General features: G+C 49.4%; 1 protein-coding gene across 3 annotated transcripts in view; it reads left to right on the top strand.

Moving 5' to 3' along the window:
* The window catches only part of Rasgrf1 (Ras protein specific guanine nucleotide releasing factor 1), a 111,892-nt gene that overhangs the window by 15,913 nt on the left and 72,361 nt on the right, over positions 1-23,618 (top strand). For all 3 annotated transcript variants that reach the window (XM_047542043.1, XM_047542041.1, XM_047542042.1), the window contains exons 2-5: positions 3,188-3,294; positions 10,584-10,731; positions 18,487-18,579; positions 21,246-21,499. In XM_047542043.1, coding sequence (XP_047397999.1) covers positions 3,188-3,294; positions 10,584-10,731; positions 18,487-18,579; positions 21,246-21,499 — 602 coding nt within the window. The remainder of the gene's footprint in view (positions 1-3,187; positions 3,295-10,583; positions 10,732-18,486; positions 18,580-21,245; positions 21,500-23,618) is intronic.

The following is a 23,618-nucleotide window of genomic DNA, read 5'->3' on the forward strand; positions in this document are numbered from 1 at the left end:
AAATGATCCCAGACCCCCACTAATTAAAGGCAACAAACTCGAGGTCCTGCCCTCCCTACAGGGCCCTGTGTCCCATAGAGAGGCAGCCACACCAGCAGCATGGTTGGCACGTGGCAGATGCTCAGAAAGGTTGTTTTCAGTGTCATTGTTAACCTTAGTGAGGGTGGCAGCAGAAGGACCACAACTTCCTTGGCACCTGAGTGAGATGTCAGAACCCTCGAGTAGGGTGAAGTTTTCATGTGTCTGTTCTTTCCCTCATTCTTCAACCATTTCTTAGCATTCACTGGGGACCAAGCACAATGTAGGGTTCTGGAGACCCCAGATGAAGCAGACCCAGGCCCTGGCCTTGAGAAGTCCAAGGTCATGGTCAGCCACACAGTGAGGTTCCCAAGGCAGGAGCAACTTCTCAGGGAGAAGGCAGTCCTGTGAGTGAGGGGAAAGGGGGTGTCCACAGACAGCCCCCACCAGCCTGAACCAGGCCAGCCTGAGATCCAGAAAAACCTTTCCCCCAATATCTGAATCTCTGGCCCATGTGTTCACTGGGGCTCTGAACTTCCAGCCTATCAGTCACTTTGGGTCTTGGTACTGTCTCCAAGGAGGGCAGCATTTGCGGGACACTGGCTAGGAGACTGTGGCCTACCTAGATCAGTGGTTACAGTGATGGAGCAAGGCCACACAGAAGTCAGATGGACAGATGGCTGGACAAACAACTAGCTATGAGGACAATGGGGAGGTCAAGGGGAAGATGTCTGTGAGGCCCTGCAACAGCCTTCTGTAGCCTCCAGGAGCCCAGTGTGCTGGCCTGAGGGCCCAAGGCTGAGTGCCATCCCCTGTCAGAAGCCAGAGGGCTCTGATGGTGGGTTCAGACCTGGGGGTCTTCCTGGCTTGCTTCTCCATGGCTAGTTTTACAAGGGGTTGACGTTTCAGAAGGAGAGTTCCTCAATGGTGCGGCGGAGCCATTTGCTTCTCCTTGAAGCAGAACTGGTTGGGAAGAAGCTTCTAGAAGGTGGGTGGGGTGCTCAACCAAGCCTAGGACAGTCCAGTGGGGAAGGGGCCACTCCTGCTCTGAGCCACAATGGGCCCATAGAGCCTTGGGTTGTCCCCCGGGGGGTCTAAAGGGGCCTAGCAACCCTGCTGTGGCTGTGTGGAGCTGAGCGTGCCTTGTTTCTGAGTGAGGACCCCACCTAAGGCCATACCACCCTGAACACAGCCATCTAGTCTAAGGTAGGATCCTGAGTCACCTCCTACATGCTCCCTGAAGTAGGGACACTGCTTTCTTCATCTTTGCACCCTAGAACCAAGCCCAGGGTATGAGTGGATGTCCAGAAAGGCTTATCAACCTGCCTCCTTTGTGTTCCAACTGTGTGTCCTTCAACAAGTAGTTCAACTTCTCTGAGTTTCAGGTTTATCACTACCAGACAGATAATACCCGTACCACTTGTTGCATATGGGAAAAAACAAGATCATTGAAGGTGAGCCTTGGGCTGTTCCTCATCCCTCCAGAAATGAGGAAGGCGCTAGGTAGCCACCTGCAGCTCTGTTTTTAACCTGCTTCCTTCTCACAGGGGGCCGGGTGCCCAGTAGAACCTTCAAATTCAGTTATTTGAGGCTGTAGCTGACATTTCATTCTATAGCCCCAGTTATCTGTTTCCTAGGAAACAAGGAGAGACACTGACTCTGCAACAAGTCTCTCTCCCCCTCTCCCCCCTACACACTCACACACACACACACACACACACACACACACACACTCACACACTGGCTGCCACCTAGGATGACAATTAACAGAAATACAGTAAATGTCAGCAGAAGCTAAAATTAGTTGGCACACCACCTCCTGAGCTGCTGCTCCCTGCCCCCTGGACACTGTTCCTGGCCCTTGGTGCACCCACCAAGTGGCAGGGCCAAGGACTCCTCTTGGCAACCCCTCCCCCACTTCTCCTTACTCCCAGCACCACCAAGGCCAGACCCAGGAGGCAACCGCAGGGTGCCTCAGCACTGGCTCCTCTGCCCACTCTCTGACTGACCCCTCTCCAAGCCATCCTCTCCACCCTGAGGCTGCCTCTTAGGGCATGACCCTCACAGTCTACATATCCAACCCCTTCCCCATCTCTGCACCCTAAAACCTGCTTGTCATTCTGCCAATGGACCCCAATTCATGGCACCCCACCCTTCAGTTGCCCAAAGCAAAAGAGTCTTTTGCTTTTGCACAAAGCAAAAAAGTAAGGAGTCTTCCTTACTGCTCTCTTCCCACATGCACTCCTAGTACTCCGCACCCCAGGCCCCCCCTCAGCCATCCCTGTATTGCCTGCAAAGTGGACCCCTCCCACTCCCCTAGTCCCAGCATGCCATGGGCTCCAGGTACCCATGCCACACCCTCAATCTTCCAGCCAACTGAAATAGAACCAGGACCCATGACCCATCCTCTGGGAAGGCCTCTCTGATTTCTCTGGGCTAAGTCAGTGGGTGGCGTTCTCTGCACCCCGTGACTCTTCTTATCTCCAGTACAGTAGTGATCACACTGCATTAATTATAGCAAACACTTGGATAGTGCTTACTAAGTGCCAGGCATTGTTCAAAGAGCTTTGTGGGTCTTTAACTCACATAACAATATTGTAGATGCATGTCTATTGTCTGGCTCCTCCGCTTCCCTGCGACCTTAGCGGGCGGGCAGGCAGGCCCCATGGTTGACTCAGCTCTAAGTCAGTCCATCTGCATCCAACAGAGGTGACTTTCAGTGAATTTTCATAGGGGCCGTGTCTGTTGATTCACTACTCTAACCCCAGGATTCAGAGGAGTGCTTAGTCAGTTTTCACAGAGTGAATTAAATGCAAGCTGCATTGAATTGGTACCCAATTCCCAAAGGGAATGTTCCCTTGGTGTTTTCCCTGCCTTCCCTCCAGCATGCCTGATGGTTTAAAATGCTTTTTTGTAATTTGTTAGCAAATAGGGTTCTGTGGGTTTTGCTTCCTTGTTACATCCTAAGCATAGGTTTTGTTACATCATATAAAAGGCTTTTTAATCAAGAGTATGAAACCACTAAATAGAATAGCATTCCAACAGCCACAGATAATGCATCTGTGCCTGGCTTATGCAGCAGCGAATGCTTGGCAAAACAGCTAGATTGACAGCAGGAGAGTCGCTGGTTTGTGGACACCCTGGTAACTGGGCTCTCTTCTTGGCACAGCATTACTTCACAGTGAACTTCACCCATGAGAATCAGAAAGCCTTGGAATTGAGGACTGAGGATGCGAAGGATTGCGACGAGTGGGTGGCAGCCATCGCTCATGCCAGGTATGTCTTGCCCCACTCCCAGGGCAGGAAGCCCCCCACCCAACAGTCCAGGCAGAAGAGACCAAACCAAGCACCCTGTTCTGCAAACCCACGCCCAGGCAGTGGAGGGTGTGGAAAAGGAGGAGAGAAGAGGAAACTGCCTGGTATAAGAAGCATCTCTTGGCATGGGCCACCCTCAGGGCCTGCACCTCCGGACCACAGAGAACGAGAGCCCATCAGAAATGGCATTGCGGCTTCTCACCCCGTTCCAACCAAACTAATTCCTGTTTTAATGTTAGGGGAACCAAGTATGATTTGGTTTGGTTGTAGGGTTTTCTGGTTACCAAAGTATCAAGCGTCTGGGTTCTAACCCAGATGCAACCACTAATTTGCTGTGTGATCATGAACTAGTCCTACTTTCTCCCTAGACCTTGGTTTCCTCATCTAGATACTGAAATTCTCTACACCTTTCTGAACTTTAACATTCAGCATTCCTAGACCTGCTTCTCCACCCATTCTCGGCAGTACCCTATCCCTCTCTGGAGGGAGGTTCACTGGGCTCGGGGCTGGAGGAAAGAACAGGCAAATGACAATATCAGTGAATGTGGGGGCTCCAAGCTGGACTGAGTCCTTTTTGGGTCCTAGGGAAGTGATGGATTTGTAGCTCCAGAAATAACAATCCCTGTCAGAGCTGAGCTTGGTAAAGAGCAGCACCCAAGTTCTCCCTCTGGGCAGTAGATCTTTCTGGCTCAGTTTAGATATGGATGTCTTCCTATAAAATGCAAGTTACCAAAGGCAGGGACCAGGTGTAATTCTTTGCATTTCTGGGGACTGATAAAAGCATAGAAATGGTTCTTAGAAAACATGGGTTGGAAGAATGCAAAGATACATGTATGGATGGAGAGTGGATGCAAGGTTGGATGTTGAGTTTATTGTGGAAGATGAAGGATAGGTGAATGGAGGATAGATAGATGATCAGTGGAGGAGTATTGAAAGTGTATGTGGATAATAGATGGATGGATGGTTGAATCCCAGGACCCCTCTTTGAGTCTTGAATCAGGCTAGTTGGCCAAAAACCCTTATTATGACCATAACAATGACCTCAGCCCTGAAATTAGGCCATCTCTATTTCTGTCCTCCAGGAGAGTCCAGTCTTTGGAGATCAGGTAGTAACACATGACCCAATAAAGGTAGGCCCTGTGTGTGGTGCTGGGTCAACAGAGATGGATACAACACAAATGACTCTGAGATGCCACAGTCTTGTCAGAAAGACATTAGACATATGCACAAATAATTCTGGGGTATCAAGGCTATGTTAAGTATAACACACTATGAGAAAGAAACATGACTTCCATTTGCAGGGAAATGAGAAATCTCTGGGGAAGGCAGACATAGGATAAATCTGACCTGAGTGGAAGACTGAAGAGTGGACTTGAAGGTATAAGCATTTAAACCTTTAAGTAAAGTGTCTTTTACTTAAAATAGTGATACAGGAAAGATAATTACAAGAATATTGAAGAGACAAAATTTGGGTGTTAGAAAGCATATTAGGTTGGACAGTCAGCAGACATCAGACCATAAGTGATCTCTAACATCCTGTTGAGTTGTTTGACCTTTCCTCTGTGAACAGTGGGAGACATTGAGGGTTTTATGCCAGGGGAGTAACATGACCAGAGCTATGATTTGAAATAGAAATGGCTGGCATTGTCAAGGAAAGAACTGAGTGAAGGAGAAACCAGATTCAGGAAGAACAATTGGACATCAGTCTCCCAAACATCAAAGTAGAACCAATAACAGAGATGTTTCAAAGGTCAAAACATTTCATTTGAAGATCAAATGAGGTTATTTACATGAAGGGCCTTTGTAAGTACTGAAGCATTATAGAATTCTAATTTGTTGTGCAATCTGATAACCAGGACTACATTGACTTAGAATATCAATTAATACAAAAATATTCTAGAGACTATGAAATATCAATACCTGTATGATAGAAAAGCTAAAATGATAAAGATTGGCCATACCAGTTGCTGGAGAGTGTATGGAACTGTGATAACTCTCCACAGTGCTAAAGAGGGTGTAAAACGGCACAGCCAATTTGGAACATTGTTAGGCAGTTGCTTAAAAAGCTAAATATACATCTACGCTATTACCCAGCAATTCTACTTCCTGGTATTTACCCAAGAGAAATGAAAAATGTCCACAAAAAGTCTCATATGCAAATGTCCTTAACAGCTTTATGCACAGTAGTCCAAAAACTAGATATAGCCATAGTGTCTATCAACAAGCAAATGTGTAAGCAAACATTGGTATATCCATGCAATGGAATATTGCTGAGCAATAAAAAGGAGTCAACTAGAGTTAAATGCAACAAATCAACAGGTGAATTTAAAAATCAATATGCTGAATGAACGTAGCATAATAATACAAGCTGTACGATTCCAGTTATATAAAATTTTCAATGAGGCAAAATTAGCCATGGATGATGGAAATCTGAAGAGTATTTTCTTCTGGGGTGGGGACTTACTAGGGAGGGTCGTAAGAGGACTTTCTGGGTTGGTAGAAATTTTTATTATCTTGATTACGGTCTATACATTCATCAAAATTAGTCAAATTGTGTAGTTAAGATCTGTGCTTTTCACCAGGCATGGTGGCGCATGTCTGTAATCCCAGCAGCTCAGGAGGCTGAGGCAGGAGGATAGCAAATTTGAGGCCAGTCTTAGCAACTTAAGCAGACCCTAAGCAACCTAGAGAGACTCTGTCTCAAAATAAAAAATAAAAAAGGTCTGGGGATGTGACTCAGTAGTGAAGCTCCCCTGGGTCCAGTCCCTGGTACCAAAAAAAAAAAAAAAAAAAAAACTATATTTTTCACAATATGCATATTAAACCACAAATGTTTAAAGAACTATTTGTAATATGATGTGATTTATTTAGCAAAAGAATGTTTTAATTTTCTATTGCTGCATAACAAGTTACCGCAAACTTAGCAGCTTGAAACAGTGTCCTTTCATTATCTCACAGTTCTTTGGATCAAAAGTCAGTACTTGGCTAAGGTCTTTGCCTGAGGCCCTGAGAAACTGAAATCAAGGAGTTGCTGGCTGAGCTCCTGTTTGGAGGCTCAGGGAAGAATCCACTTCCAGCCTCCTTCTTCTTGTTGGCAGAATTTGGTCTCTTGAGGTTGTAGGACTGAAGCGCCTGTTTCCTTGCTGGCTGTCAGCCAAGGTAGAGCTCAGCAAATAGAGGCTACCCACACTCCTCACCACATGGGCTCCTCCACCCTCACGCCAATGATTATTCAGCCTCAGATTTCTACCCATCAGACAAAGCTCCCCATTTTCAAGGGCTTATGTAATCAAGTTGTGCCCACCTAGATAATCTCCCTGTCTTAAGGTTACCTGGGCCATATCAACACAACCTAGTGACAATAGGCTCATGTAAAAACCACTCTGCTCACACAGGACATGTAAACTAGGCAGGGCAGGAAGTCTTAGGATCCTGCCTGCCACTTACAGAGGACAGTCATTTGCAAGGCAAGTCTGAATTGAAAACTGGCTCCAAGCAGCCAATGGAATAAAAACAAACCACTTGACCTGTGAGGCCATTCTGGGCCTCCAGCAGCCCATCTGTACAGTGTGTCTCCAGTACGATCCTCTAGAATCTGCAAAGCACTGCCCACAGAGTGCCGTGTGCTCCTTACAGCAACCCAGAGGGAGGGTCCTTCGATCCACAGTTGAGACACAGTGTCACATGGAGCTGGGGGTTTGCTTGAGTGGGGAGTATGGTACCCCAGATCCTGACTCATAGCTGAGGGCTCCGTGACTCCCAGGCAGGGCAGATTCCACCCAAACCAGAAGCCTGCCCTCCCGCAAAAGAGCAGATGGGCAAAGGGACACACCTACCTTTGAACGGAAACCTCTCTGTATTCTGCATCTTTTGGAAGCTGCATCTTTTTGGAAGCTGTCTTTGCTTGCCAAGTCCTGGAGTCTGGGCCAGCACACCAACCTCAGAGAAAAATCTCCCACTCAGACTGGGGGAAGGCATGTGATGGTCACTGCTAAGGGAAACTGAGTCACCTTCCCTGGGCTATTCGTCAGCCAAACTGGCCCGGCTGAGGCCTGTTGGGCAGCACCTGAGGCAACATAAGCCTTCTCATGAGGCTTCTCATAAGGTTACCTAGGCAGCTGATGATGGCACTAGAGGGGACACTAAAAATTAGGAGCTTTGCTTAACCTCAAACCTCACATGTTATGTGTGTTTGTGTGTGTGTGTGTGTGTGTGTGTGAAAGAGAAGGGGGGGAGGAGATGCTGGCTCTGTTCCACAGTATATTTACATATTCCCAATTTAGTTTTTATTTACATAGACTTAATAGACATATTCTATGTACAAAAATAAACGCTGAAGTATATTAATATCATGTAGAGATAATGTTCTCTCACACGCATATATAGCATTCTTATATTATGGGATGCCTCGATGGTGTGTGTGTGTGTGTGTGTGTGTGTGTGTGTGTGTGTGTAGCAATTTATTAAAAGGAATGGTCACTGCATTTCATAGTCTGCATTTCAGTGAGGAGCTAGATCCCAAACCAGACCACCTGGCGGGAGAGGCATGAAAACCAGCACCAGCTTTGACACTGACCCATTGTTGTTTGGGACAAGTTGCTTCCCTTCCCTGGGCCTCAGTTTCTTCCTTTATCAAATGTGACAGTTCTGTCAGCCCTTCATGATCGCTGAGTTCCTGTCTAGCTCTGAGAGTCCATGAGTCTATAGGTCAGTACTTGCAGGAGGAGGCGCCCAGTGGCTCTTCATGGACATGGGGAGGGAGGAGGGAGGATGAGCTGGGAGGAGAATGGAGGGGCAAGCAGACCACCCTGCAGAGGAGGCTTCTCCTACTGAATCACTCCAAGGTGCCCTTAGTGGGACTAGGCTAATGAAGCAGGTTTTCGTGCTCAGGTCCAGGAGCCTGACCGTATGGAACAGACTCCATGCTCTGCTGAATTTCATTCGAAGTAAAGACAATTAAGTCTCTTGGGCAACTAGAAAAACCTTAACAACTGGTCTTCATTCTCCTAAGAGAAGCACAAAAATTCCCATATTAGCCAGATAGTATTGTGGAAGAATTATCTTACAGCTTTAGGGGATGGGATGGCAAGAACAGGGGTTTGCGCTTTGGATCGGGTTCCTTCCTCAGGTTCCTGCCCAGGCCCACTGCTAGGTCTTTGCACCAGATGTCCTTGGCCTGGGGGTCCATGTCCTCCCCCTCTTCAGGGTACAGCTGCAGCTCTCCCCCACCCCTCCCCTCTCCCACAGAAAGCACCTACTGACACCATCAGGGGACCGGACTCTGCTGCTGCCCTGGTCCCATCACCACCTCGGTGCAGCACTTTTATTGTAAAATTGCTTCCTGCCAAGGCCCTCTGGGTCCTCCCCTCAAACCTGGGGTTTGTAGGGAAGCTGTCATTGTCCTGCTTTGCCTTGAGAGTCACAGAGGCTTAGTGAGCTTATTCGACCTGGCTCCCAGTTCAGGGCAAAGTCCAGCCTCCCTCCCCTGGCCCTCACTCACTAGCTGTGTCCAGGGTAGCTGGACAGTAGTGTGGGAAAGGGCCCTCAATTTGACATATGGGAGACAGAGGGACCCAGCTCCTGTGAGTGCTGGGGACAAATGCCAGACCAACAAGGGGAAAAGAGAAAGTGGGGACCCTGAGGCCCTCTTTCCACAAAGTGCGTTGGGAAGGTAGGAGAGGTGGGAGAGTCAGGGACGCCCAGGACAGCCTGGTCATGTTCTAAGAGGGGAGCTTCTTGAACTACTTGAACCTTTTCTTGTGTGCTGGCCGGGAGAGGCGCATGGAGCAGGGCGGTTGCTGATACAGAGGAGAAGGCAGCATCAGAAGGACAGAGACCCGGCAGAGGGCCTTGAGTGGCCCTGACAGGGACAGGCCCTGCTGAGTCTGGGCAAGACGGGGGAGGTGGGGAGTGGGGAGTTCCTCACCACTGAGAAGGGAGACATGGGGCCAACCCAGAACTGTGCTGGGCAGGAGAGGAGGGAAGGTGAGGGGGTAGCTGGGGTATGGGAGAGAAGTGGGGAAGGTGTGGCTCTGAGGCGGGCATGGCTGAAGACACAGGGAGGAGGAATGTGGGGAATGGGGGAGGGGGACAGAAAGAGCAGGACAAAGAGCCTCAGCCCCAGACCTGTTACGCCCCAAGAGTTCTAAGCCTTCCTTCCCAATGAGGAAACATGCCTGCCTGTCAAGATCCCTGGCCTTGGCCCCTGTGGGCAGACACTTCCCCCAGGATATTGAGGTCCCTTTCTCAGAGCTTTTTCTCATTTGCTTTATAGGAATCAGATTCCTCCCCAGCTCTGACACCCTCAAATGACCCCATCGATGCTGTGGGCATCAGGGAGAGGCCCAGGACTGGAACACAGTGGACCAGTTTCTCTCCTTAGAGGCTTGGTGACCTTATACAAGCCATTACACTTCTCTGACCTTCCAAGTCCCTCACCTCCACCTCTACACACTTGAGGCCTGCTATTTATACAAGTGCTGAGACTACTTCCTCCACCCTCTGCTTATCCTTAGGGGTGTCCTCTGATCCGGCACCACCTAACTACCCAGCCCTGTTACCAATTACCCCTAACCCAAGTCTTCTACCCAGGGCTGTCTTCCAAAGTGTGTATGTCCAGAGTACTGGGCTTGGAGCCAGAAGCCCGGGTCCAAGTTGGGTGGCTTTCTCCTCCAGAGAGTGTTACCTGATTACAAGTGCTGTTGCTGCCCCCTCCAGTCCAACAGCACTAACAGCCTGTGACTCAACATTTGGCACCCAGGTGCACTGTGTAGGTTGTTCACATATCCCCAAACAGTGAAAGGCATGTGCCTGACTCTTCTGCAGGGTCCTACAACCATCCCCCAACATTCCTTCCATGCAACTGAGAACCTTTGAGGAAAAGACACGGTGCCCCAGGGGTACAGAAGCAAACAACACAGATATGGCCCCGTCACCCACCATGTAGCCATTGCCATGGTAGTAGGAGCCCAAGTGCTGAAGGAACACCTCACATTGTCTGCTGGCCACCAGGGAAGGCTTGCTGGGGATGGCATTTCACCTGGGACCAGAACGAGCCTAGGGAAGAGGAGAAGAGAAGGAGAGAGAGGCAGGTTCAGACAGGCCTACCTGTGCAAAGCTCCAGAGGCAGGGAGTTGTGTGTGTGCTCTTTCTCCAGACACCTGGAGTGACAGACAGGTTTGCAAGGGGCCTATGCAATCCCCAGGGCTCAAGGAAGCAGTGTCTTATCTTCTGTGTCCCTCCATCCACAGCTACAGGACTCTGGCCACTGAGCACGAGGCACTGATGCAGAAGTACCTGCACCTGCTGCAGATCGTGGAGACAGAGAAGACGGTGGCCAAGCAGCTGCGGCAGCAGATTGAGGATGGGGAGATTGAGATTGAGCGGCTGAAAGCAGAGGTGACTATGGGCTGGGGAATCTGAGGGGGCTGGCCAGGGTCCGGGCTCCTGCAGAATGGGGCACGTGATGGGGGCAGGACTGGCTCCAGCCTCTGAATGTAAAATACGGTGATGATGATGGCAGATGGGTAGGTCCTGTGGTCAGGCCAGGTGCAGCTTCCACCTCCGCTATTTACCAAGTGCCATCTGGAGCAAGTTCCTCTGCTTCTGTTCCTCAGGTTCTTCAATGTAAAACAGGGCTTTCAAGGTGATAAGGGCTGAGTGAGCTTATGTGTGGGCAAGTTCCTAGACTGTGCTAGGACCACAGTGGCCAAACATTCAGCACCATCAGTCCAGGACTCTGTGGAGGGCACAGGGTCCCTGTTAGATCATTAGTGTGGGCGTGGAGCTCAGTCCCAGGGTGGCCCCTTCCCGTGCCTGCCATGAGGGCATCTGACTCAGAGACTCATCAGGCAGCGGTGTGGCCCTGCTGTGGCAGGTGCATTCCCGAGAGCCCAGCTACTGGCTGCGTCCTCAGTGAGGAGGTAACTTGCCTCTCATCTAGAGCCAGCTGGAAATGCAGAATCCTCCCACCCCAGGTCTCCTGGGTTTAACCAACATCCCGGGGGATTCTATTTACATTAATTCTTGGGAAGTGCTGGCTCTAGTGCCCTCTCTAGTGGTCCCCTCATCACTGAATAATCTAATGCCCTCTCACCCCTCACCTTACCAGCATGCTTAGAACCATCTGGACACATCACACAAGGATCCACCTCTTCGGTCTTCTGAGTCATCTACCTAATGCAGGGTGTCCACTGGATCCCACCCTCCCCTATACCCAGGCCCCCTCAGAGGATGAGACATGAGCCTCCTCCAGCTGGCTCGATCATATGCTCTCCTGGGCAGAGTAGCAGAGGTCCTGGGACCCAGGATGGCAGAATGTGGAGACTGGCAGGCAAGAACCCATCCAGGAAGGGAAGAAAGCAGTGAGAGGCGGGAACCTGAGGCAGGCTTCTAGCCTCCAGGGTGTTCCATGGTTCCAACAGGCTCCTCTTAAAAAACACAGTTCAAAGAGGAAATTATTAAGAACTTCAAGTCATTGAAACAGAGCTTTCTGTGCATGGAACCCCATCACATGCCCATGGAACCAGCTCTGCCTTGAACGCTCAAAGACCCAAAGCCACCAATTCCTCCTTGTCCCACAGCAGCAAAGCTCTGAACTAGTAATAGCATCAACTTGAAACTTCATGTTCAAAAATATTTCAGATTCAACACACCTTCTCTAGCCCGGTAGCAGGTACCTTCAGACACCTCCTTCATCTGTTCCACAGCCATGGTGATAGGATCAGTCACCCACATTTCACATGAGGAACCACGCTCAGACCGTGCAAGTCACCTGTCCAAGCTCACTCAGCTGGGAAGCAACAGAACCAGACCCAGGACCCAGGTCCCCTGCCTGCTAGTCTTTCCACTCTACCCAGATCCTCTTCCCCCAAGGCTCCCAGAACCCAGCTCAGGGCCATCCCCTCTCAACCCACCTGACTCATTCTGGGATCAGTTCCTCTCTGGAGAGAATCTGTGGAGTCTATCTTAGTCCAACACAGATCCCTGAATCCAAACCGACTCCTATAAGGGGTCAGGGAAGGAGTGTGGCCCCCGGCACCCAATGACTAGCTCTGTGACCAAGGGAGTCCAGTGTCGTTTCTCATTCACTCGCTCACTGAAGCGATCACCTACCATGAGTCTAACCCTTTTCCCCAAGCCCCTCCTCCACAGTCAGTCGGGGCAGCAGTCAGCGCCTCATAGCTGAGTCCTGGCAAATCCACCTCCTGGCTTTTGCACGTGCTGGTGCTTCTGTTTGGAATGCCCTTCTCATCCCCACGCTTCCCACCTGGTGAAATCCTACTAAGTTCAAGGACCTTCTCCTTTGGAACTGCAGACCCAGAGCGTGCTCTCTTCTGTCTGCTCCCTGGACTTTCCAGAACTCTGCACACAGCCCTAGAACAGGCCTCAGGTGTGTCTGTTGCTCCACCCACTGGGAGGGAACTCCTTGAGGGCAGGGCATCGTCCTTTAACTCTTCTCTTTTGCCTGGCACATAGTAGGTGCTCCATAAGGACTTGATGAGTGAGTGGGTGCCTACTCTGTGGTAGGCACCAGGGATATGAAAGTTTCTGCCTTTCAGGTCTGGTGGTGGTAGGGTGTGATCAGTGCCATAAAGCTGTGGTGGGAACCACAGGAAGTGAATGATTTTGCAGCCTGAGGGTGGGTTCACGCGTACAGGGCCTAGAAAAGTTTCAGGGGTTTGTAGCCAGAGAAGGTATAGGTATAAAGGGCAGAGCCCCCTCTGGTGCTAGGGAACAGAAAGGAGGTCAGTCAAGAGTGTGTGTGTGTGTGTGTGTGTGTGTGTGTGTGTGTGTGCGCGCACGCGTGTGTATCTCAAAGTGGCAGCAGAGGCCCATTTGTTGGGAATTTGGAGCAATACTTCCAACTGAGTGCACTACCCTTCAAGGCAAAAGATGTTTTAAAAGATGACTTTGAAAGAAAAACCAGACCAGCTGTAGTGTCTCTCTCTCCCTCCCTCCCCAACCCCACTCTCTTTCTTGTCTCTCTCTCTCTCCCCGCTTCACCTGCCTTAGAGACAGGGACACAGGCCAAAGAGGCTTCAGCCATCAAGAAATCCAATAGTGTGCATGTACAAATATGTAATGACTGATCCCAATATGATGTATAATTCATCAATCTTAAAAAAAAAATAAGCAAAATAAGGAAGAAATTCTCTAGCCACCCAAAGGGGAAAGGATCATGGCAAATGACACTGGACAAGTCTCACATTCCCCTGGACAAAGCAAATCATGTGACTATACCCAATTTCAAGAGATTTCAGAAATACAATCCTGCCCTATGCATGAAGAAAGAGAAGTGGAGTATCCACAAAAGACCCAATCATTCCTCAGTGGTGGCTCCTTCTTCAGTCCCAAGCCCTATGACAGGTTGCCATGTGGCACAGACTGTGAAACCTTTAGATACAATGGCATTTCTCTGCTAAATCAGAAAGCAACTTTAAAATGAGTGGAAGACATCCCTGCCCTCACATCACCCAGCCTTTTCTGCTAAGGCAGTTTCCCACTCGGTCCCCATACTCACACATGCCATTTTGTCATCATTGTTCATAATCTCTTTCTCTACTGAGACCTTTGCCTGCATCCACAGAAGCAACTGCAGCCAGCTCAGACCAGCTTGCAAGAGCCAATTGTTAAATCTTGAAGAATTTTGCTAGCTGGTTATCCGACCTTTGATAGCTTGCAGGAGGCCAGGGGTAGGAGCATTTGCACTAGGGGAATTGGCAAACACTGCCCACCAGTTTTTCTTCCAAGGACAGACAATTGTCTGCCTCTTTTTTCATGATCAGCTGTGTAATTTGCAGGGCCCAGAGCAAAATGAAAACGTGGGGCCCTGCTGAATCTCAAGACAATAATAACAAAAGCTGAAAGCAGGCATTGGGTCCTTCTAAGCCCAGGGCTCTCTGCAAATGCACAGGTCACTCATTCATGAAGCCAGCCTGTCTCTCCTTCCTCCAATCCTGTGGTGCCCTCCCCAGTCACTCCTTCTGTAGGTAACAGGAGATGGTGCCCACACACCTGTCACTTTATCAAGTAAAATAATCCAGTTTTGTCTCAGGCTCTTCTTTTCCATGTGAACAATCCTGATAGACCTTCACTTTCACAACTGAATAGACCCATCAAGGAGCCATCTAAAACAAAGGGAACCAGTACCTCTGAGAATCCCTCCTTCCCTAGAATGCCCAGTTTGGCACTATTTCGTTTTGAATAGCTGTTTTCTCCTATTTATGATTGAAGTAAATTTGGAGCGCTAGGACAGGCCCTAAGGACAGGATGGAAGTTTACGAATAGTCATAATATTTTATTGGTGTGGAAGTACTCAAACTCCTAGAAGGTCGATTCTGGAAGAACTGCAGGGATCTTATCTTTAAGGTTGGAAATAAAAACAACCTTGGAATCATTTTTACAAATAAAATTTGACATGGAACCCCAGTATGTAAAACAGGGGAGGGAGAAGCCTGCTCTGGGGAAATAGGAGAGGGGTGTCTTGACCCCTCCTCGGCCAGCACCTTCCTCAGCAGTGGCAACCCTCCAGAGTTTGGGCCCTGCTTCCCATCTCTCCTCCTGCCATCCACTCACCCTGCATTCACATCTGCTGACCTGGCACATGACACCCTCTCACACCTCATAGCCCTGTATACAGCATTTCCTCCCTTCAAATTCCCTCGCTCCCATAGGCTACCTTTTGGACTTAATTGTCCTTCAAAACCTCTTCTGGAAAACCCTGGTCACTTCCAGGGCGAGGCCCTCGCAAAGCAGTTTTGGCCCTATCTTGTTGCACTATAAATTACATTTGTGCCTGGGTGTGGTGGTGCACACCTGTAATCCCAGCGATAGGGGAGGCTGAGGCAGGAGGATCACAGGTTCAAGGCCAGCCTCCACATCTTAGCAAGCCCTGAGCAACTTAGAGAGACCCTGTCTCAAAATAAAAAATAGAAAGGACTGGGGATATGGCTGAGTGGTAAAACACAGCTGAGTTAAATCCCATGTATACCCAAAAAAGAGAAAAGTTACCTGAACCCCTTTTAGAGCTAGGAACACCTCCAGAGAAGGGATCTGGCTCATCCATATCCAGCTCTGTGTCACCACAGGACCCAGCATGGTGCCCAACACAGAGAGAGCATCAGGGTTTGCTGACGAGGTTGGCACAGAATAGACTGAGATGGGATCCTGTTGGGTTTGGAAGGGACCAGGGACCAGCAAGAAGGAAGGAGGAAGAGCTGAATTGTGTGGCAGCTGTTTGCAAAGCAGAAAATGCAGCAGTCTTTAGTAAAACCCGGGTCGCTAACAAAAACAAATCTGGATTCATTCCACAATCAAGTACCATGCTGACTGAACTCACTCTCCAGAGAGAAGAACAGGGTGGGGCAGGGACGGTGCACAGTGCCCAATGGCAGGTGGTGAGCCAGGGTCTGCCTCCGATGGGCAAAACCAGTCTGCAGGGCGCAGCAGGTGGGTGGGAAGGGGCTAGCAGATACACCAGGCACTAAGCTAAGTGAGGATCCAAGCTGTCAGTTAGGGCAGAGAGCCAAGGGTCCCATCCCCAACGACCATCATTGACAAGCATCATCAAGCTGGCCGTGGAGGTCAACCCAACAAACCAGGGTCCAGAGCAAATCTATTTCCAGAAGGGCCATCCTAGGATTGGAGAAAGACTGCCTCCAGGAGCAGCCTGTGGCTGCCATCATCATCCCCATACGGGCTCCTGGCAGGACTGGACCGTAGCCCAAGACTTTTGCAGGGTCCCCCCAACCCCTAGCTCTCTGGAGCTTCATCCACCCAGCTGATCCTTAAATAAAGACTCCAAAGCTGCCTGTGTCACCAGAGCAGGTAGCATGGTGTCTGACTTGATTACATCTATTTTTTTGCCCTGGTCCTCACTGAGTAGATCCCTGGAATTGTCTCTCAGCAAGAAAAGCAGCATCAGTTTTAAATACAGACTACCCGCCCTCCCCGATTCCCCACAACACACCACACACATGCACACACCTAAAGAGTGTGTGCCATCCTAAAGAGAAAACAGGTGCTATGTGCAAATCCTAAAAGTGGCAAAGAAAGCAGACCGGCTAGAGTCTGATGTTATCGCTGGAGGCGATAACATCAGGCCCAGGTGAAGGTGTTGACCAGGTGTGCCGCCTCTCTGAGCTTGCCCAGAGCTCGTGTGTGTGTGTGTGTGTGTGTGTGTGTGTGTGTGCACGCGCTCCTTAGCCCTTTAGGAGACAGATCCAAGAGTCGGTCTTTATTCCAACGTACAAATATTCTCAGAGGATCAGGAAAGGGCGAGGTGGGGAGAGCAGGCGAGGAGAGAGAAGAACAGAAAAGCCCACCTCCACGCTCCACATTTCTCAGTCAGATATTTCCAGCCGCTCTCCAAGCCTGGACTGGGGTAATTTTAGCAACCAGGGAGTGAAGAGCCGGCAACTGTTCCATTTTGCTTTCAAAGTGCAGCATTTGCTGGATCGTGAGAGCCCATTCATTCTGTGGTTCAGCGAGTGGCCTTGAGGGGACACAGCCACGTGTTCTGAAGAGGGAGCGGCACCGGCTGGGCGATGGTGTTGGTAGAATCCCCCGAGCTGCTATCTTTAGATGTGTGGGGCTCAGTTCCTGCCGGGTTTTCCCTTGGTCGGGGGTTTGGTGGCTGCTGTGGCTCTGATTTTTTTTTTCTAAATTCATGTATTCGTGTAGCCAGTGAGTATGGGTTGAGGGCCGCCCCGTGCCAGGCACCTGGAGCGCATTAATGAATGAAGCAGATCCAGCCCCTCCCCACAGAGCTCACAGCGGGAGGTGGAAGGGGACCTGAGTGCTGCAGCATCCTGACAGGAAGGACCATCATGCTATGGGAGCCCTGGCACAGGACCTGCACCAGGGACCCGCAGAATTGAGGTGCTAGAATGAGCCCTGCCAGACGGCCTATCCTGCAGGGTAGTCCCAGAAGCCTCTGGTCAAAGTGCAGCTTAAGGTGCCCAGCAGAGTACAGATTGTGCCCAAAGAGACCTTTAGTTCTGAAGTGGCACTAAAGTGAAGACCTTTAGTTCAGGGCTGCCCAGGGAGAGGATAGCCAAGCCAGCAGGGCCTCCCACAAGCTACTTGCTCTGATCTGATTTATAACCAGCTTATGGTTTTGCTTGAAAAAGTAAGGGAATGGCTCAAATGTCCACAGATAGATGAGAGATAAATAAAATACAGTCCATACTGTATTTTATTTATTATTCGAACTAAAAAAGGAAGAAATTCTGACACAGGCTACATTGTGGATGAAGCTTGAGGTCTTTATCCTAAATAAAATATGCCAGACAGCCAGGCACAGTGACGCACGCCTGTAATCCCAGCAACTTGGGAGGCTGAGGCAGGAGGATCACAAGTTCAAAGCCAGCCTCAGCAATGACTAGGTGCTAAGAAACTCAGTGAGACCCTGTCTCTAAATAAAATACAAAATAGGGCTGGGGATGTGGCTCAGTGGTTGAGTGCACCTGAATTCAATCCCCAGTACCAAAATATATGTGTGTGTATATATATATATATATATATATATATATATATATATATATGCCAGTCACAAAAGGACAAATACTGTATGATTCCACTTATGTGGGGTCCCCACTAAGATCCACACACAGAAAGGAGAATGGTGGTTTCTAGGGTCTAGGTGAGAGGAGAATAAGGAATTGCTGTTTAAGTGGTACAGAATTTCAGTCTGGGAAGACCAAAGAGTTCTGGAAATGGATGGCGGCGATGGTCACACATTGCAAATGTACTGAATGCCACTAAACTGTGCACTTCATTAAAATGAGAAATTTTATGTTGCATGTATTTTGCCACAATAAAAATTTAGCAATAAAGGGGTTGATGGTTTGGGAACTTGGGAGAAGAATCACAGATTTAAGCCAAAGTCTGCAGCCCCAAGAGCAGAAGGGCCTTGCCCAAGTTCACTCTGATGGCCCCAAACCATGGTGGACTTCTCCCTGGTGCAGCACTCACTGTCTTCCAGATGCCCGGGGCAAGTCAGGTCCCATGACCTGTTTGCACAGAGCAAAGGACCCAAGCCAGTGTAGCCCTGTCTCTTGGGAAAGAAGAGGCAGGTGCTCAGCTGCCACCATGTGCTGCCCCCCATCAGTGCCCCTCTTCACCACTAGCTGACCTGTGTTTCTGTTGCAGATCGCGTCCCTACTCAAGGACAATGAGCGCATCCAGTCCACCCAGACTGTCACTCCCAATGATGAAGACAGCGACATCAAGAAAATCAAGAAGGTCTGTAGAGAGCCAGCCTGGGGTTGGCCATGTCCTACGTGTCCCCAGGGCACGCCACACACGTTCTCACCTCAGCTCCAAAGACAGAACCAACATCTCCTGACCCACAAATGACAGCTTGTCAAGCCATTTCTTCCATTTACCCCTGGGGGATAGGGTGGTTCCACTCCATTTTACAGATGAGAAAACCGAGTTTCTACTAGAGGAAGGAGTAGGTGGAGCCCGGACCAGAACCACGGCCTTGAGAGTCAGCTAAGAGCTTTCCTCCCACTGCAAGGCAGCCTCGCCAAGACTCCCAGGCCACTTCTCCATCATCATTCCCTGGCATGCCCCCTCTGTCACCCACACACCACCTCTCTCAACTGCCCTACAAAGCTCAGCAGGGAGCCTGGCTTTTATAGGACCTGCAGTGGGCTCCATTGCTTTGACCTTGTTAGTGTTCACAGGAGTAGATCTCAGGAGACCTTTAGGGTCTCCCAATGGCCGGGGTGGTGACATCCTGGCACAGGCAAGGAGCATGGCTTGTGTTTGAGCTCTGCAGGCTCAAGGCAGGGGAGCCTGACTCACCCCAGGAGAATGAAAGAACTAGAGAATCCCGGTTTTGAGAGTGCAAAAGGACCCAATGCCTTCTAGATCAGAAACCACAATTTGGTGTCCCACAAGCCAAGTTCATCCTCCCAGCATGTTAGTGGTGTTCAGCCCACTGTGGTTTTTGTTAAATAAATAAATAAAATAAAAAATATGTACGTAACATATAAAAACAAGTATATATGTATTTGTTGCTAGTGCTTTAAAAGCTAAATACCTCACCCCAAAATCTGAATTTCTGGCCAACCCCTCAAAAAGGTCTATGACTGCTATGTGTGGTGGCACATGCCTGTAATCCCAGCAGCTCGGGAGACTGAGGCAGGAGGGTCATGAGTTCAAAGCCAATCTCAGCAAAAGCGAGGCACTAAGCAACTCAGTGAGACCCTGTCTCTAAATAAAATACAAAAGAGGGCTGGGGATGTGGCTCAGTGGTCGAGTGCCCCTGAGTTCAATCCCCGGTAACCACTCCCCCCCCCAAAAAAATCCGAATTTCTGTTTTCTCAAAAATAAAAATAACTAACATTCATTAGCCACTTTCTATGTGCTACACACTATTTTAGGAGCTTGATGCAGATTAAGTGGATCTTCATTAAAATCCCCCGAGATTTTATTATTATCTCCATTTCACACTCAGAAAGTCTGAGACACAGAGAGGCAAAGTAACTTGCCAAGTTGACACAGCAAAGTATTTTCAGAACAACATTCAAACCCTGGCCACACCCATTTCAAACCCCAGAGCCCACACTCTTGGTCACTAGGACTAGGACACACTGCCTCCTGAAAATACAGGACGTCTAACTATTCCAGACTACCTCTCACACAAGGCAACGGGCAGGAGAAACTGCTCATCACGTTCCAGCCCAGCCAGGCACATGCGTCTGCAGAACCTGCCAGGCACATGGGCACTGGGACTTGCTGCCCAGGTCTGGGAACATCCCCCCCAGGCAGCTAGCTGGCCTTCTCTGCTGTGGTCCCTGGAATGTCTCAGCCCACCCCTTCCCTTAGAGCAGCCTCTCTGGTTGGGGCATTTGTTATGCACCAGCTGAGAGCCACCTCCCAGGGCTGTCTGCCCCTCCAGGGACCTCCAGGCTCCCAGTCACCCACTTTTCCCCACAGTCCTCCCCACCTTCAGAGGTAGCTGCTGGCTGAATCAGGCCGGTCCCCACAACACACAGGGCCAGCCGGCAGTTCTGCAGCTGCACAACTGGCCCTGTAGTTCGTGGCCGGTGTCCTTTCAGTAGAGAATGCCCAGTGCCCTTGCTCAGCTGCCCTCTGTCCCTCCCTCTGTGGATTGTGAGCTTCACACTGTGCAGCCACAGGAATGGCAGGGCGCTGGGTGGCCCCTGGAGTGGACGCCTGTGCATCTTAAAACAACCGTTTGTGTTGGTGTGGGTGTGTGTAAATGAATCAAGTTAAGTTCCTGCCAACATAGGCCACTCCACACAGCCTGACTTCAAAGCCACTGAGTCCAGTGTCTGTGCTCACTGAGTTAGAAGAGGCTCCAGGCAGCCAGCAGGGCTTAGAGGCCTCTGCTGAGGCCCAAGTATGAGATTAACTAATTTGCCATGTTCTGTTCAATTTGATAATCATCCTGTTTCCAAAAGATTTCACTGAAACCTCTGGCCTTTCAGGTGATCCATTACACAGCATAAGGTCCAGGCACAGCCTGGCAGCCCTCTGTTCTCATATGGAGACTTGGGGCCACGTTTTTTCCTCCTTCAGCAAGTATCTCTAAAGCAACCCAGGAATCTTGTTGAAATGCAAAAGTCTGAGGCAGGGCCCAAGAATCTGCATTTGTAACCAACTCTCCAGAGACTCTGGTCCAGTCTGTGGTCCACATTAGTCCAGCCATCATCTCTTCAATTCCATTTTACAGATGGGAAAATTGGCTCCTAGGGACTGTTCACCATGCTCAGCACCATGCAGGAAGCAGAGGCAGGCCTGGCCCATGTCTTAGCTCTTGTCTCATATCCCCAGCAAAACCTCGGTCATTACCCTTGAAGTGCTCAGGACCTGGAAGGACAAGAGTGATCGAGACTGTCTAACAGGAGCCTCTCCCCACTGGTCTCAACACCCAGGTGCAGAGCTTCCTGCGGGGCTGGCTGTGCCGGCGGAAGTGGAAAACCATCATCCAGGACTACATCCGATCGCCCCATGCCGACAGCATGCGCAAGAGGAACCAGGTGGTGTTCAGCATGCTGGAGGCCGAAGCCGAGTACGTGCAGCAGCTACACATCCTTGTCAACAATTTCCTGCGTCCACTGCGCATGGCTGCAAGCTCCAAGAAGCCCCCCATCACACATGATGATGTCAGCAGCATCTTCCTGAACAGGTGAGCATCCCAAGGTGGGCCAAGAAGAGAAAAAGGAAACCAACAAGCATTGGTCCCAATACTAAGCCAAACTTGACACAAGCCCTCACCAAAGGTAGATGAGGAAACTGAGGTTCAGAGAGGAAGGAAGTAGCCCAAGGTCTGTGGCAGGAAGACAATAGCCCTAACAATTTGGGGGCCCAGGACAGAAGTTCAAATGGAGGTTGATATTGCATAATATATGTCTAAATTAGTGTCTCTCAACTGGGGCAGTTTTGTCCCCCAGGAGAAACTCAGAAGAGGTATTTTTAATTGTCACAAATTGGGGAAATTTCCTACTGGCATCTAATGAATAATGGCCAAGGAGTGCTACTAAACAGTCTATAATGCACAGGATGGGACCCCACAACTAAGAATTACTCCACCTAAAATCCACCTTAGTTAAGAAGCCTTGGTTTCAGTGTTCAAGAGTTATTATCTTACTCCATTTTGTGTTGCTATAACACAATACCTGAGGCAGAGGGCTTAATTTTTTAAAAAGAAGTTTGTTTTCACTCATGGTTTTAGAGGCTTACAACACAGCACCAACATTAGTTCCTGGTGAGGACTTCATGGCAATGATCCCACCTGAAGGTATATGTGCAAAAAAGCAGTGTCACGTGTGAGAGGAAGCCAGAGAGCAGGGAGAGGCCAGGCTCCCACTTTTATAACAACCCGCTCTGGTGGGAGCTAGTCCACTCCTGGGAGACCACCCCACTCTATGAAACCAGCATTAATCCCTTCACCCGTGAGGTCACCACCCACCTTCCACTGGGCGCCCCCTCTCAAAAGCCCTACCACCTTTCAATGCCATCACATCAGGGACCAGCTTCAGCATGACTTTTGGCAGGGACAGACTACATGCAAACCATAGCCTAAATCAAGCTAGGAAAATAATTAAATAAAATATATTGCATTCTACCTTGACACTGTCCTAGTGACCTGGAGGCGGGTTCAGGGTCAGGATTCTTAGCCTCCTCAAAGACCTGCTTCATGTCACACCATCCATCCAACTCTAAAAGCTGCCCATTTCCCAGGTGGTGGCTCTGGACATCCGTGTGGGGTTTGCTGTGCTTTAGAAGCTGATGGCTGCTCTTCTGTCAATCCCTTTTTTAAAAGATTGTCTTAGGAAATGGTTTAAATTAGTTTTTTGTTGGGTGATAAAATTGGGTAAAGTAGATAGAAGTAACAGAAGTGAAGAACTTGTAACCAGTGTCATTACAAATGATTGTCATCTAGGAATTAAGGTCAATCAGTGGGTGTCCCTAGACATTCATTCCACTGCATTTCTTTTTAAATACTCATCATCAGGTCAATTCACTATTCCCAACTGGCCCCTCATGCAGGCCCTCTGTGGAATGTAGGTCACCTGCCCCGGGCCCTCCTCTGCCCCATCTCCCTGCAAGGGAGTTTGGGGAGCCTGTAGGACACCCTAAAGTCAGGGGGAGAGGTAGCAGGGCACAGGTCAGAATTGGGTCTGAGGCCAGGTGAGAGAGTGGACTGAAGAGGCTCAAAGTCATGGGAGTGGAGCAGGGACATGAATGAGGTGTCAGAATAGGGGACAGAAAGAGAGAGCGAGAGAGAGGGAGAAAGAGAAACAGGCAGGAGGGGGAACAGCTTTTGGCCTCATGAGACTTCTAGAAACTGAATCACTGGGCCTTACAAAGTTACTTTTTCATATGCATGTTGAACAGGTTTTAAACATGAAATAAATGCTTTTGTGCATTTACTAAAGAAAATGATTATATTGTTCTGAAATCAGGTGACATATTACCTCTAGGAAATTCCACTGGGTTTCGTTTTGTATTTTTGTTTTGTTGGTACTGGGGATGGAACCCAGGGGTGCTTTACCACTAAGTTACATCCCCAGTCCTTTTTTTTTTATTATTTTTTACTTGAGACAGGGTCTCCCAAAGTTGTTGAGGCTGACCTTGAACTTGTGATCCTCCTGCCTCAGAGTCACTGGGATTATAGGCATATGCCACCATGCCCAGCCATCGAGTCTTTGACCTGGAATTTTGCTGAATGTGTTCTCTCTTGATAAATCCTGGACAGCTTAGCTGGATTCATAGATTCTCAAGCGTGAACCCTTCTCTAGGTC

Source organism: Sciurus carolinensis, chromosome 2, assembly GCF_902686445.1.
Source record: "Sciurus carolinensis chromosome 2, mSciCar1.2, whole genome shotgun sequence".
NCBI classification, from domain to species: Eukaryota; Metazoa; Chordata; class Mammalia; order Rodentia; family Sciuridae; genus Sciurus; species Sciurus carolinensis.